Source organism: Rutidosis leptorrhynchoides, chromosome 3, assembly GCF_046630445.1.
Source record: "Rutidosis leptorrhynchoides isolate AG116_Rl617_1_P2 chromosome 3, CSIRO_AGI_Rlap_v1, whole genome shotgun sequence".
NCBI lineage: Eukaryota > Viridiplantae > Streptophyta > Magnoliopsida > Asterales > Asteraceae > Rutidosis > Rutidosis leptorrhynchoides.
In genome coordinates this window covers 274,368,233-274,384,559 of record NC_092335.1, presented here as the reverse complement: position 1 = coordinate 274,384,559, position 16,327 = coordinate 274,368,233, and the positions used below count along the sequence as shown (strand labels likewise).

The 16,327-nt window shown below is 43.3% G+C and overlaps 2 protein-coding genes across 2 annotated transcripts; both read left to right on the top strand.

Moving 5' to 3' along the window:
- Window positions 1–2,218: 2,218 nt before the first annotated feature.
- On the top strand, window positions 2,219–3,496 carry LOC139900995 (uncharacterized). The gene has a single exon (XM_071883737.1). The coding sequence runs from the start codon at window positions 2,219–2,221 to the stop codon at window positions 3,494–3,496; it is 1,278 nt and encodes a 425-aa protein (XP_071739838.1).
- A 45-nt stretch (window positions 3,497–3,541) lies between these two features.
- LOC139900994 (uncharacterized) lies at window positions 3,542–3,979 on the top strand. The gene has a single exon (XM_071883736.1). It carries the CDS (start codon window positions 3,542–3,544, stop codon window positions 3,977–3,979), a length of 438 nt encoding a protein of 145 aa, XP_071739837.1.
- The last annotated feature ends 12,348 nt before the right edge of the window (window positions 3,980–16,327 follow it).

Genomic DNA, 16,327 nt, shown 5'->3' with positions numbered 1-16,327 from the left:
AATTGGTTGTTTTACGCCCTTGGAATCCAGATTTCAAATCGGGGTTTGCACAATTATTGGAGTTAAAACAATCAACCTACTCTTTTTCCCAAATTAAGCACTCAAACCCGAAATCTAATTACCCCTAACGATTTTGGTTTGATAAAATGGCGCTATCTAAAGGTACGAAATTAATCACAACTCGCCACGATGAGCTGGAAAATGAAGAAGCAAGCATACGCAGCACCGATGTTCATATGATTCACTCATGGGTCGTGGGACATAGACGAAAATCAGGGGTGTTAGATGAATGGAAGCACGAACCCATCATCTTCCCCTCGTTATTTAACATTAACCCATCTTCAGACCCTGTCATCATATGAGCACATATCTCCAATTGCCAAATTGGGCGAATATACACCGACACCGGTGCAGGGGCAGAGGTCATGTTTGAGCATTGTTTTCTGCAGCTGCCAGTAAACATGAGACGGCAGAATAAAGCCGCGTTGTCTCCACTGGAAGGATTCAATAGCGCTGCAACTTGGTCGGTGGGCTCCATAACCTTGGAGGTCGTTTTGGGAACATTACCTTTTCAAAGTGCAGCAGACATAGAATTCTCTATAGTCAAAACAGACTCACGGTATAACGTCATTTTGGGACGTAATGCCATGCTTAAATTCCCGACCCCAGCCGGAATCGCCACAATCCGGATGCAAGAAATGGAACCAATCGAATGCATGCAAATATTCAACGGAGCAAGAGATGTCGTAGTCCATGATTGCGGTTACGTATCCCCAAATCCCAAGCATCCGGTGCAACGGATCCAGATTGGTACCACCTTGAGCACAAATGCAAAGGATACGCTCTGCAAACTCCTAGTAGCAAGTATTGACGTCTTCGCCTGGGAACCATCGGACATGACGGGTGTCCCACGGGAAATAGCCCAACATCGGCTAAACGTAAACCTGAATATCACACCATTCGTCCAGAAGAAAAGGGCAATGGCATTAGAACGAAGTGAATTCCTGGATAACGAAGTACAATGACTAGTTGACGCCGGCATAATGAAGAAAGTAAAATATCAAACATGGGTAGCGAACCCCGGTAAAGAAGGTGGACGTATCTTGGCACATGTGTGTCGGCTATAAAGACATCAACAAAGCATGCCCAAAAGACAATTACCCTCTCCAGGAAATTGACTGGAAGGTCGAGTCTCTCTCGGGTTACCAGTTCCTAAGCTTCCTGGATGCATACAGGGGCTACCAACAAATCCCAATGGCAGAAATCGATGAAGAGAAAACAGCATTCTTCACGAACAAAGGCATCTTTTGCTATACCAAAATGCCATTCGGGCTGAAGAATGCCGGAGCAACATACCAATAGCTAATCGACAAGCCTTCCAGGACCAAATCGGACAAAATATCAAAGCGTACATGGACGACTTCGTCATCAAGAGAAAAACAGAAGAACAAATGATCCTAGACATCATCAAAACGTTCGATTCGCTACGCAAAATCAATATGAAGATCAATCCGTCAAAGTGCTCTTTCGAAATCGAAGAAGGCTGTTTCTTAGGTTTCATGATCTCTCTGAGAGGGATCAAGGTAAACCGGAAGAAGATTTAAGCAATTGAAAACATGCAGTCACCCAAGAGTAAAAAGGATGTGCAGAGCCAAAACGGGAAACTAGTGACACTCACAAGGTTCCTGTCACGAGCTGCCGACAGGGCACTCCCCTTTTTCCAGACATTGAAAGGGTGCTTGAGCAAAAAATATTTCATATGGATGGATGAGGCCGAGAGAGCCTTCCAGGATATGAAGGCATTCTTAAAAGAGCTGCCAGCGTTAACGGCACCTATACCAGGAGAAACCCTCACGGTATACCTCGCCGCCTCCTCCGAGGCAATCAGCTCAGTCCTAATTGCCGACAGAGGCAAGACTAAAATGTCAATGTACTTTGTAAGCAAAGTATTGCAAAACAGGGAAGTAAACTACCCAACCATGGAAAAACTGATTTACGCTTTAGTACACACAGCGAGACGGCTACGGCGATATTTCTAAGCACACCCGATACAAGTCTTTACGGACCAAGCAATAAAACACGTTCTAACCAGGCCGGAAATCTCCGGCAGAATGGAAAAATGGGTAATAGAACTCGGAGAGCATGAAATCACCTTTCTCCCGAGGCATTTGGTCAAGGCCAAGTCATAACAGACTTCCTGGTAGAGCTCCCTTCCGACATGATCAAACAAGGCGAAACCACCGTTACAAGAAGGGAGACGGTTGAATTCTGGGAACTGTATACGGACGGGGCATCAAGTGAGGAGGGAGCTGGCATAGGCATTCTCCTCGTTTCCCCAACCGGAGAAGAAATTACTTACGCTATCCAGTTGAAATTCGCCGCCTCAAACAACGAGGCCGAGTACGAAGCACTAATAGCTGGATTACGCTTAGCCAAAAGTATTGATGTGCGAAAACTCACAGCTTATGTCGACTCCCAGCTGGTCGCAAGCCAGCTAAATGGCAGCTTCGAAGCAAGAGATACATCAATGCAAAAATACCTAGAACTTAAGAAAGCACTAACCAACACTTTCAAGACATTTGAAATAAAACAGATCCCCCGAAATCGTAACAAGAAAGCGGATGCCCTGAGCAAGCTTGCCTCTTTGCTATACGATCACTTTACCAAAAAAGTTATGGTTGAAGTTCTGGAAAGAAAGTCAACTGAAGAAGACACCCACATGGCGACAATCACAACAGAAGAAGAATGTTGGATGACGCCCTTCATAAGATATCTCACTGATGGCACTCTCCCGGAAGACAAACTACAAGCCCGCAGGATACGAATGCAGGCACCAATGTATTATTTCAAAAACGGCATCTTGTACAGGAAATCGTTCACAGAGCCCTACTTACGATGCGTTGGCCTGACACAGGCCAAAGAGATAATATGGGAAATGCACGAAGAAGCCTTCTCAACACACTCCGGCTACCGAACGATAGTTAGCAGGATCAAGAGAATGGGTTACTTCTGGCCACATATGTACCGGGATACGTATGACCTAATCGTTAACTACGAAGCATGTCAAATACACGCTCCCATCAACAGATCCCCTCGTCGAAACATGATTACAGTACATGCCGCTTGGCCATTCTGCAAATGGGGGATCGATATCGTCGGCCCATTCCCACGAGGTGTCGGCAATGTTAAATTTTTAGTAGTCGCAATCGACTATTTTACCAAGTGGATTGAGGCGAAGCCGTTAAGCACAATTACAGGACGGAAAATCTTAACATTTGTGTGGGAGGACATTGTTTGTCATTTCGGCTTACCACGAGAGATAGTCAGCGACAATGGCACGCAGTACGCATATAATCCATTCAAAGACTGGTACGCAGACATGGACATTCAACAGCCATTTACCTCCGTGGCCTACCCCCAGGCCAATGGGCAAGTCGAGGTCACAAACAGAGACATCGTCATCAGCATAAAAGCAAGATTAATCAAACACCAATAAGGATGGGTGGATGAACTCCAACATGTACTGTGGGCACATCGGACAATGCCGAAAGACAGTACGAATGAAACACCCTTCAGTATGGTATACGGAACCGAAGCGGTCATACCGAATGAAGTACTTCCAAATGATCGGATAACAGAGTTCGATGAACAGCAAAACGATGACACATTACGAGAAAACTTGGATGCTATGGAAGAGCGACGAAAAATAGAGCATATCCAACAAGCTGAAAAGAAGCAACAAATCGCAAACCACAATAACAAAAAAGTCAAACCACTGGACTTTCAGTTAAACGATTTGGTGTTGCGTAGCAACAAGGCCAGCTGGCAACAAGACGTCGGTAAACTAGGCCCCAGATGGGAGGGACCCTACAAGGTTGTCGAAATAACTGAGTATGGTTCATACCACCTAGAGACACCGGATCGAATCCCGATACAGTGCCCTTGGCACGCCTTCCATTTAAAGAAATATCACATGTAACTTACCTACAACCGGAAGGACTGATCACCCACTCAGACGGCAGAAACACTTGTTTACTCAAATAATTTCTATGTATAAGTCATCAATAAAGCTTCATTTTATATACTTATGCACTGTAATGACTCTGAATATGACACAAGTAAAATCAAAAGTCTTTCGGCATATTTCAGACCTACCGCCAGAAGAAATGCTTTCTAGCTTTCGTTGGTAGGAGGACACCCCTTGAAGAATCCTAAACGGATAACAAGGGTGTCCGACCACATCATTGGTGGTACGGTTCTACCGTATAAACAACTCGACCACACTTACGCGTAGTCTAGATATCTACGTTTTTGTCATGACAAACATATGCAACCCAAAGAAAAAGTAAACTAGTTTATACACAGCATACAACACGATATAAGGAAATCACGTTAATCATACAAAAACCCAACCGAGTGCATATCTCTACAGTTGGTAATTTACAATATCCTCAACGGATAAGTTTTCATTCCAACAGATTTTATCTAATTCTTCAAAACTAATTCGGCCGAGAGCCTCATGTGCTCGATGGCAATCCTGCACGCAGGTGGCGCTCAAAGCAGCCTTCTTCTTCTGGGCTGTGCTACCAGGCGGCAGGAAACACTGCACCGCCTTCAATACCTCAAACATATTCAACTTCTTAATGGTCTCAATAAAGGCATTGAACGACTGATGAACAATGGATGACTTCAGGAGGCGAACAAAGAGCACAGGAATACCATGCTGGAGACGGGTGAGCTCGCCTAATGTGGCCGACACCTTCTCCGACAACTTTTTATTGTCATCAGAGAGTAAGGCGACTTTCTCCTATTCTTGGGAAAGAGCAGCCTTCAAGGACTCCTGTGCCTCCCGGGAAACACACAGCTCATTCTGAATAGGCCCCAACGCCTCCCTGGCCGACACCAACTCCCCTTCAAGGCGAGCAATCATGCCTGACAATTTCGCCACCCGACGGTTATCATTCTCAAACAACACACAATGCTTGTAAATACGATGAGCATCAGCCTCGCTCTGGTTCAGTTCATCCACCTGATATCGGCTAAAAAGTCACGTTTTCACCCCGGTATTAAGGCCCAAGAACAAGAAAGATTCGAACTTTGTCGGAAAAATACCCACTTCGTCGGTTAGAATTGAAGGACAAGTAATTACAAAGGCAGTGCAAAAAGAATAAAGAGAATCGGAGCTAAAACGAAGATTCTAGAGCAAAAACGGTGAAAGACAAGAAATCAAGTTACGATCTAGTGAATCAAGGCTGACCAGCACCAAAAACGGCCTGCCATATGGCTTGCCATACGGCTTGCCATATGGCTTGCCATACGGCTTGCCAGTATGGGGTACGGCCTGCCAAACGGTCCAGCAAACGGCCCCAAGAAACGGGCTGCCAAGCAAACGGCTTGCCAAATACGGCTCACCAAATGGGTTGCCATACAGCTTGCCAGCCGTTTGCAAGTAAAAACTTTTCTTATTTAAAGGGTCTTTGTCATTCATTCCAACACACATTTCAATTCACTTCTTTCTCTCTCTTGTACAATATTAGTCATACTCTCAAGGCCTTCTACTCCGTGCGGGAAACCTAGTACCCGGAGAAGAACACTGAAGATTGTATTAGGAGCGGTCTGGAGTCTTGAAGTTGTCACTTTTGTTGCCATGATTAGCGAGTAGTTATCTTTAGTGTATGCTATGATGTAAGCAGTTATAATATCGAAATAATATTATGGTTTGTGTATGCTGTCAAAATGCTTTCCGATTATGCTCTAAACTCAATCGCTTTTCCAACTAATAGAACGTAGATATAGGCTCTATTATTGGGAAGTCGCGAACCCCGATACAGAGTACACTATCTGTGTCACCCCTTGGTAAGAGAAGTCTATCGAATACAACGTAAGATCGACTGAGGCACACCAATTGTAGTAAGTCTATCAAGCTTTAGATTCCGACTGAGGACTCTTTCGTAGTGAAACATCTAACTAGACCCTTAGTACATTGTCGGTCCTAGACCATGCTAGTGTAGTCACCAACCATATAAACTTCGTACGTGCATGCTGAAGCACAGCGGTTGTTGTAAGTTGTACCTCTGCTAAGTAAGGCCATGGAACCTGGTTAGTGTTGACCAGTACACTGCACCATAACACGGTCTCAAGCATTGTACCCCACTTGAGGGATTCCTAGTTAATTAAAGAACTTTTTGTTTAGACACACAAAGGATTGGACCGTTAGGATAACCGAACGTGTTCATGGAAGTCAGCTTGACTTGGCCATGGTGTTCTTTATGGTTGAACTCTTTTTAAGGGCCTAACTATCTTTCAAAACCAATCATTAACGAAAGCATTGAAACACATCACGTCTCTCGGATATGGTAAACCATGTATTCTATTATGCTTAAGAAAGTTTAGACCATTTTGGAATATTAATACGTCACCCAACCGAGTCGCTCAATTGGATGAGCCGTCTGAACGTGTATGCATGTAGTCAGACTGCACGGGTGTCGGGGGTAAGGGACGTTGCTGTCTATTCATAATCTTCAAGCCTAATGCAGTACCCAGTGACATGTCTTATGACAGGGGCGTTTAGGACCAGCGTAATGAATACAAGGCCTCTACCTATTCATGAGCCAGCATTCCACAATCTTGGCAGAATAACTGATGAAGTCATAGTATGCACTCACTTTAACATTATCTGAATTACGAATTTTATCGCATTTACTTTATCCGTCTTATAAATTAGAAAATCCCAAAATAAATAACCATTACTCCTTAACTATCTTAGGCTTAAATATAGGTTCGATTCTACTGATATCTCAAAAATACGACTCTAGGTGATACTTCTCTTACTTATAAGGAGTAGTAAGATTTAGGCCCCGCTAAATATAAATTTAAAATAGTACCCTCTCCCACGAGTGGCTGATCCTGGCGAGCCGCGGCCCAACGGCACCGCGCAAATAAAAACCGTCCGTTTTGGCCATATCACGGGAGAATACTAAGTTTTTGGCGCCGCTGCCGAGAAATTGGTATCAGGCAATACTGCTCTCTATCAAACTTATTCACAAGCATTAAGTGGTGTCTAAGAAAGACAATTATACACGGACTTGGTTGTTTGATTTTCCGAACAGTCGCCAATTATATTGGGACCAAAAGGATCCTGCCTCTCCGTAGTCGGCCTGGCCACTTGGTTTGTTGAATAGTTCGTGCGGAGCTCTTTTACCGATATACCAGGGAATCAGTAGCCAGAACCAAAAACATATTCAACCGTAGGATAGTTAGTTAATTAATTTAGATTACTTTAGACTACCTTAGATAAAATTAGATTACCTTAGAATTAGATTACCTTAGACTAGTTTAGCTTACTTTAGATTATCTTAGTTTATTTGCGAAAAATTAAAAACAAAAAGGCATACCTAGTGTATGACCCAAACCCGATCTAGACCAGGGCCGTTGCTATTCGTACCTGATCCAAACGCAATAATCTCTAAAGCACGCAAGGAAGCACGAATCAGAAATCAAATGGCGTTACGCGTTACTTTAGCAGAAAACACCAAACCCTCGATTGAAGGTCGATGAGGACCAATCAGATTTCCAGAGATTCAAGGACACTCATTCGAGTTAAAACATCACATCATCCAGCTCATCCAAAATAGCTGTCAGTTTCATGGATTACCGAACGACGATCCAAATTCTCACCTTGTTAAATTCATATCTCTTTCGAACTCCTACAAACAGCCAGGGATAGGATAAGATATAGTCCGGCTATACTTGTTCCCTTATTCTCTCACTCATCATGCTCAAACTTGGTTTGAAGGACGGGAAAAAGATTCCATCATGTCATGGACGGAGATGGCTACTAAATTTCTAACCAAATATTTCCCTCCTTCTAAACAAACCAAACTAAAGAATGACATCATTAACTTCAAACAAAGTTATGATGAATCTCTTTACACTGCATGAGAGCGATTCAAAACCCTGCTAAAGAAATGCCCTAATCACCAGCTAGAACGGTCAGCCCAAATCTGTACCTTCTACAATGGTCTTACAGTAAATCATAGGACGACGATTGATGCAGCAGCTCAAGAGAATTCGATGAACCAAACCGCAGACGAAGCATGGGAATTGCTTGAGAACATGACAATGCATCATCATGACTGGAACAGTGGTGAAACAACTTCATCATCTGCCCCACTCTCTGCACTTAACAATCAAACGGAGGCCATCAAATCCCTCACGGATAAGATGGAATCTCTTGCTAAACAACTCGGAGAATTGAAGGCGCAGCCGTAGCAAGTTAATCAAGCTCAGGCTTGTGTTAATTGTACCAACCCGCAACCCACTGAAGAATATCAAGTTGAGTACGAAAACCCTGATAGTTCAGTCTGTTACGTCCAATACCCAGCTCGTCCACCAAATCCCGGATTCAATCAACCACCTAGGGTTAATCAATTTCAACGAAGCAATCAACCTTTCCGCTATCGCTATCCACCTTATCCAGCCCAATAATCTCAATTGACCTACGATCAACCACTTCCACTCACTGGTCCCCCAGTTGAGGAAAATTCCCCTACCACCCAGATTACAAAAGCAACTAATCCCACTCTCGGAGCTGATGATCAATTGACTCAGTTCATTCAAGGACAACAACAGCTAAATTAGAGAACTGCAGCCAGACAAGATCAGACAGAGTTACTAATGAGAAATCAATTGGCTCTGCTCAAAAGTTTAGAAACGCAGCTCGGACAGTTATCACAATGCCTTGAAACCCGACCTCGGGGAAGATTGCCAAGTAATACTATCCAAAATCCCCACATAGAAGAAGCAAAGCAAATGGATTCCGTGATCCCAGAGGAAGAACCACGGAGAAGGTCAGCTAGGCTCAAGAACAAATCGACATATACTCAGAAGCTGACCCCTGAAACTCCAGTTCGCGTACCTTATCCTGGTGTAACAACCCAACCCGATAACCGACCATAAACAGTCCCAAAAAAAAAAAATTTAAAAGCTGCTGGACAGGGGAGTGCGCGGCGCGCATCCCCTGTAGTGCGCGGCGCGCACAGAGCACTCCAGCTTCTGTCCGAACTGTCTTTAACACACAAAAAGATGGACCACTTCCCGACATTTTTAGACCAAACGCTTTTCACAACAAACTTATATATGTAAAACTAACACGAATCAAACATAAAAATGATGTTTTACAAGCGGGGCCCATACGACCCAAAATACAAGTTCAATACAAGTTTAGAGTTTCGACCAACAAAAAGTTTAAGTTCCAAACTACACAATGAGCATGGCGTTTGGGATTAAACTACCCAACTACCGGTCAAACTCCAAGAGCTACTAAAGCCAAAAGCGTCCCCTAGCATCAAGCGGGATCTCTAGTCCAATACGATGCCCTTACCCTTGTCCAAAACCGAACCTATAAAATGGTAAACAATGAGAGGGTAAGCAAAGCTTAGTGAATGCAATAATTATACGAATATATATATAATTATACCTACTTGCATACACTTACACAAACCGCAAACATGCTAGCAACACAATTAGCTTATCGTCACATTAACAAGCTATAATCTCCAATACCACAAGCTAGCAACAACCGCATAATAATATAACTCGAAATGATATAATATGCTTACAACACAAGTAACCATGGTCGACCAATAGTACAAGGGAACGGCGCTCGCGAAAACGCCATCGGTGTTCATAACATCCATTAGGGCACTTAACACCTCGCACCACTAACCCCTAGGGTGGCACCTTAACACCTCGGCACATCACCCCGAGTGGCATCTTAACACCTCGATGCAACACTCATTATTTTACGGAGTGGTGTCTTAACACCTCGACACTACACTACTAGGTGGCATCTTAACACCTCGATGCTACACCCGAGTGGCATTTTAACACCTCGATGCTACACCCTTCACGTGAAACGTGGTGTCTTAACACCTCGACACTACACCTTTCACGCTACAACAAATAGATACATTATATACATACGCATATAATTATTCCACTCACCTTAACAATTAGATGACGATTTCAACCTCCACAAGCTTCAAAGCAAAGTACCTAATATAATAAGTACTTGATCAACACACAAGCTAAGTGGACTCAATACTAACACTAACTAACCAACACCCATTTACTAAATAACTAGGTGTGTTAGCAATTAACTCACCAATTAGGGTTCATAAACATCATTTAATACTTTGAAACCCTAGACTAGACACCAATTAGTATTCAAGACTCAATTTTACCCAAGAACACCCAAAATCACCAATAATGGGTTTTGTGTTCATCATTTACTCAAACCTTAACCCTTACACTAAATCAAAGTAAGGAAAATAAAATTAGAACATACCACAACTACCACAACGAAGCTATAGATAAGATGAACGACTTTAATGCTTGAACTTTAACCCAAAACAAGCTCCTTCCTCTTGGATTTAAGCTTTCTCTCTCAAAAATCACAATATCTCTCTAGAATTAAAGTTAAAGTGATAAGGTTGTTGATAATGGAGTAATGGTGCTCCACAAACTGACCTATCTGTCTTTAACTCGTCCATAAGTGAATTTACCAAAATGCCCATCAAAATATCTGATTTAAAAAGCTGGAACCCGGCTACAGTAAGGGTGCGCGGCGCGCTCCCTCGAGTGTGCGCGGCGCGCACTAGGCTCAGCTCACTCAGTGACTTCTGTTTAACTGCACAACATCACCCACACTCTATGTAACATATTTACACTGCTGTACAAACTGATTAGGGTCTTACAACTCTCCCCCACTTATTCGGATTGTGTCCTCGCAATCCAAGCCGCATGACAAGAGGGAAGATATACCAACACGAACTCTTCGGGATCCCAAGTAAACTCGGAACCTATACTTCGACGCCATTGGACTTTAAAAGTCCTCACCTCTTTATTTCTCAATTTCTTAACCTTTTCATCGAGTATAGCAACCGGCTCCTTAACATACTCCAACTTGTTATTTAGCTCAATCTCGTCTAACGACACCCAAGATGAATCATCCACAAGACACTTACAGAGATGGGAAACATGAAAGGTATTATGGATCCCCGCAAGTTCTTTGGGTAATTCCAAACGATACGCTACTTTACCAACACGAGCTAAAACTTTAAAGCGACCAATAAACCGAGGAGCTAACTTTCCCCGTTTTCGAAATCGAATAATACCCTTCCATGGCGAAACCTTAAGCATCACCATATCGCCTTCTTGAAATTCGATCGTTCGTCTACGTTTGTTGACATACGACTTTTGTCTATCTTGAGCCTTTCTCAAATGTTCCCGAATAATATCAATCTTGTTATTCGTCTCTAAAACCAAATCGGTACTCCCGATTTCTCTTTGACCCACTTCTCCCCAACAAATGAGAGTTCGACACCTCCGCCCATATAGCATCTCATAAGGTGGCATCCCGATACTAGTGTGATAACTATTATTGTACGAGAATTCCACCAAAAGCAAATGCTCGTCCCAACTACCACCGAAATCAATAATGCACGCCCGTAACATGTCTTCCAAAGTTTGGTTCGTACGTTCGGTTTGACCGTCCGTTTGAGGATGATACGCCGTGCTCAACTTCAATTGTGTACCCATATCCTCATGAAACTTTTCCCAAAATCGAGATGTAAAACGGGTATCTCGATCCGAAATAATAGATATAGGAACCCCATGTCGAGCGACCACTTCCTTGATAAACAACTTAGCCAAGGTCTCCGACGATATCGCTTCTTTAATGGGAAGAAACAAAGCACTTTTCGTCAATCGATCAACTATTACCCAAATCGAGTCAAATTGGGTCCTCGCCGTCTTAGGTAACTTCGTGATGAAATCCATGGTAATGTGCTCCCATTTCTATTTCGGGATTTCTAACGGTTGCAACTTACCATACGGCTTTTGGTGCTCGGCTTTAACTTGCAAACAAGTAACACATTGTTCAACATATTTTACAACATCACGCTTCATGCCCGGCCACCAATAATCTTTCTTCAAGTCAAGATACATTTTCGTCGCGCCCGGATGAATGGAATATTTTGACTTATGTGCTTCATCAAGTAGCACTCGTCGGTAATCACCCATCTTAGGCACCCACACCCTTCCTTGGAAAGACAACAAACCACGCGGACCCATAGTAATAAACTCCGATTGGCCCACGATTCGCTCCGTATGCTTGTTGTGAACATAAGCCTCTATTTGAATCTCACCAAGCTTTTCAAGAAAATCGTTGGTAATAATCAAACGTAACGATCCAACTCGTATCGCCGGATGTTGACTCTTTCGACTCAACGCATCCGCGACCACATTCGCCTTGCCCGGATGATAAAGTATTTCACAATCATAATCTTTCACCACATCCATCCATCTACGTTGCCGATAATTCAAATCTCGTTGAGTGAAAAGATGTTTCAAGTTCTTGTGATCCGAATAAATCGTACATTTGACACCATACAAGTAGTGGCGCCAAATTTTCAACGCATGCACAACCGTCACCATTTCAAGATCATGAGTCGGGTACCTCGTTTTGTGTTCCTTTAATTGTCGAGAGGCATAAGCGATGACTTTACCCCTTTGCATAAGAACACACCCGAGCCCATTTAAGGAGGCATCACAATAAACCACCATGTCTTCAACACCTTCCGGTAACACTAACACCGGAGCTTGACACAACTTCTCTTTTAACAATTGAAAAGCAATTTCTTGCTCGTTCTCCCAAACAAACCTCGCATTCTTCCTTGTCAATTTCGTCAACGAAGAAGCGATCTTAGAAAAATCTTGGATAAACCGACGATAATAACCGGCCAATCCAAGAAAACTTCGGATTTCCGTAGGCGTAGTCGGTTGCTTCCAATCCTTCACCATCTCGATCTTCCCCGGATCTACTTGGATACCGCTTTCATTCACAATATGACCAAGGAATTGAACTTCTCTTAGCCAAAACTCACATTTGGAGAACTTTGCATACAACTTCTCCTTTCTTAACGTCTTCAAAACTTCACGCAAATGACGTTCATGTTCGTTCATACTTTTCGAGTAGACTAGTATGTCGTCGATGAACACTATTACCGACTTGTCCAACATAGGTTGGCACACTCGGTTCATAAGATCCATGAATGCCGCCGGTGCATTCGTAAGACCAAAGGGCATAACTACAAACTCATAATGCCCGTAACGCGTTCGAAAAGCCGTTTTCTCTATGTCTTCCTCACGGACCCGCATTTGGTGATAGCCAGACCGTAGGTCGATTTTGGAGAAATAGGTCGCACCTTGAAGTTGATCAAACAAATCGTCAATCCTAGGTAACGGATAACGATTCTTGATCGTCACTTTATTCAACTCGCGGTAATCGATGCACTTCCGCATGCTACCATCCTTCTTCTTCACAAATAACACCGGTGCGCCCCACGGCGAGGCACTCGGTCGGATAAAACCCTTCTCAAGCAACTCTTGAATTTGATTCAACAACTCTTGCATCTCCGTTGGTGCTAAACGATAAGGAGTTTTAGCAATGGGGGTAGCCCCCGGAACCAACTCGATGCGGAATTCAACTTGTCTTTCTGCCGGAACACCCGGTAATTCATCCCGAAAAACGTCTTTAAATTCACTAACCACCGGAATTTCATGAATGGGTGGTGGCTCATTACAAGTATCAACAACATGAGCAAGGAAAGCCATGCCACCAGTAACAACGGAACGACGTTCCCGTGCAAAAGTGCATATCGGCACCGGTCTTCTTCTCTTATCACCATGAATAATCAATTCTCCCCCACTTGGGGTCTTCACATGAATAAACTTATCATGGCATGCAATATCGGCTCTATAATGATCGAGCCAATCCATACCAACGACAATATCAAAATCACCCAAGGTCATTGGAATGAGATCAATTTTAAAAGTTTCGACACCAAAAACAACATCACAATTCTTACACACATCAACCACTAGCACCGTCTTGCCGTCCGCTATTTCAACTTCTACCGGACGACTTAACTTAGCTAACAGTCTATCAAGTTTAGGCACAAATTTAGGAGACGCAAACGACAAATTTGCACCGCTATCAAAAAGAATCCTCGCCGGATTAAAATTAACCATGAAAGTGCCTGAGACAACTTCGTTCGATTTTTTGGCTTCATCATTAGTCATCAAGTAGTTGCGACCCCTAGCCGTACCCGCCGCTTTCTCTAACCGCTTCATATCAACATTTCGCAAATCGGGACACTCCGGCTTCTTATGCCCCTCTTTGTCGCAATTAAAACAAGTGATTTTGTTTCCGAAAGATGGTTTCGGACACTCACGAGCCATATGAACCGGTGGCCCACAATTGTAACACGTGTAAGAAAACCCACCGGTTGTGCCCTTCTATGCACTATTAACACTTTCGGCCCCCCTCTTGCTCTTGCTCTTCTTGCTTGAGGCGTTAGAGTAACTAGAACCTTCAAACTTTCTTTTGGAAACCACGAAATCACTCTTTCTTGGAACCACCGGCTCAAAACCCCGAGCCAACTCAAACAATTCATCAAAAGTCTTAGCCATACCCCGACTAATCTTCCCCTTGTACTCATCATTCAAAGTACGGTAGAAATCCTTCATGAGCTTATGATCATCACCAACATATTCCGGGCAAAAACGAGTCTTTGCCAAGAATGTAGACTTAAGGGTAACCAAATCCATGGAACCTTGTTGCAAATGGTGCAACTCATCCCGGATTCTATCGAGGTCGGAAGAAGTTCGGTATTCTTTGAAAAACTCTTTCTTGAAGTCTTCCCAAGTCAAACCCATACATTGTTCTTCACCATACAAGTTGATTTTATCGTCCCACCACAACTTAGCTTCTTTGCGTAACATGCTAGAACCATACCTCGTCTTCTTTTCGGGAGGACATTCCGCGGTACGGAAAGCTCCCTCAATATCGGAGATCCAACATGTACTTTTCAAGGGATCTCGCACCCCATTAAACATCGGGGGTTGAGCATCCTTGAACTTCTTGTAGTGAAGTCCCGCCTTCCTTCACCCCCTTCACCACGAGGATAGATATTCCTAGCATCAAGGGCCTCTTCGATAGTGGCCTTCATTCGTTCATTAATCATTTCGGTCACTTGCCCATCGACCGACTCTTGGAAGACCTTACGAACGTCCGCAAGAAAATCCGCTTTTAACTTCTTAAAGACGGCCTCAACCTTGGTCGAGAACTCGACGTCCTCACTTGTACTTCCGTTATCATGTCCGGGACCGTTTCTCGTCTTTATTCTATAAAACGAATTAGGTTAAACCACGAAACGAAAGGACAATTTACATAAATACATACATATATGCCACACTACCCCATCTTGCTCAACAATCGTCATACATTGCTCGTTTGACCCGATTTGCACTCGTAGTAATGGTATCTAGTCATTACTACGCGAGCACGTCGCGCAAACTCGCTAGTACAACGTCCATCTCGCTTGATGATTGCTAAACACAACACAAACAAATAGCGCATGATTAGTTCACATAAACCTATGCACTAACCATCCCGATCCGACCCAAAGTCCTACAAGTCTCCCATACACGCGCACACAAAAGTCTAAGTCTAGGCGCCTATCTCAAGTCACCTAAATCCCTTAGACCATGCTCTGATACCACTTATAACAACCCAACCCGATAACCGACCATAAACAGTCCCCAAAAAAAAAAAAAAAAAACTGCTAGACAGGGGAGTGCGCAGCGCGCATCCCCTGTAGTGCGAGGCGCGCACAGAGCACTCCAGCTTCTGTCCGAACTGTTTTTAACACACAAAAAGATGGACCACTTCCCGACATTTTTAGACCGAATGCTTTTCACAACAAACTTATATATGTAAAACTAACACGAATCAAACATAAAAATGATGTTTTACAAGCGGGGCCCACACGACCCAAAATACAAATTTAATACAAGTTTAGAGTTTCGACCACCAAAAAGTTTAAGTTCCAAACTACACAATGAGCATGGCGTTTAGGATTAAACTACCCAACTACCGGTCAAACTCCAAGAGCTACTAAAGCCAAAAGCGTCCCCTAGCATCAAGCGGGATCTCTAGTCCAATACGATGCCCTTATTCTTGTCCAAAACCGAACCTATAAAATGGTAAACAACGAGAGGGTAAGCAAAGCTTAGTGAATGCAATAATTATACGAATACATATATAATTATACCTACTTGCATACACTTACACAAACTGCAAACATGCTAGCAACACAATTAGCTTATCGTCACATTAACAAGCTATAATCTCCAATACCACAAGCTAGCAACAACCGCATAATAATATAACTTGAAATGATATAATATGCTTACAACACAA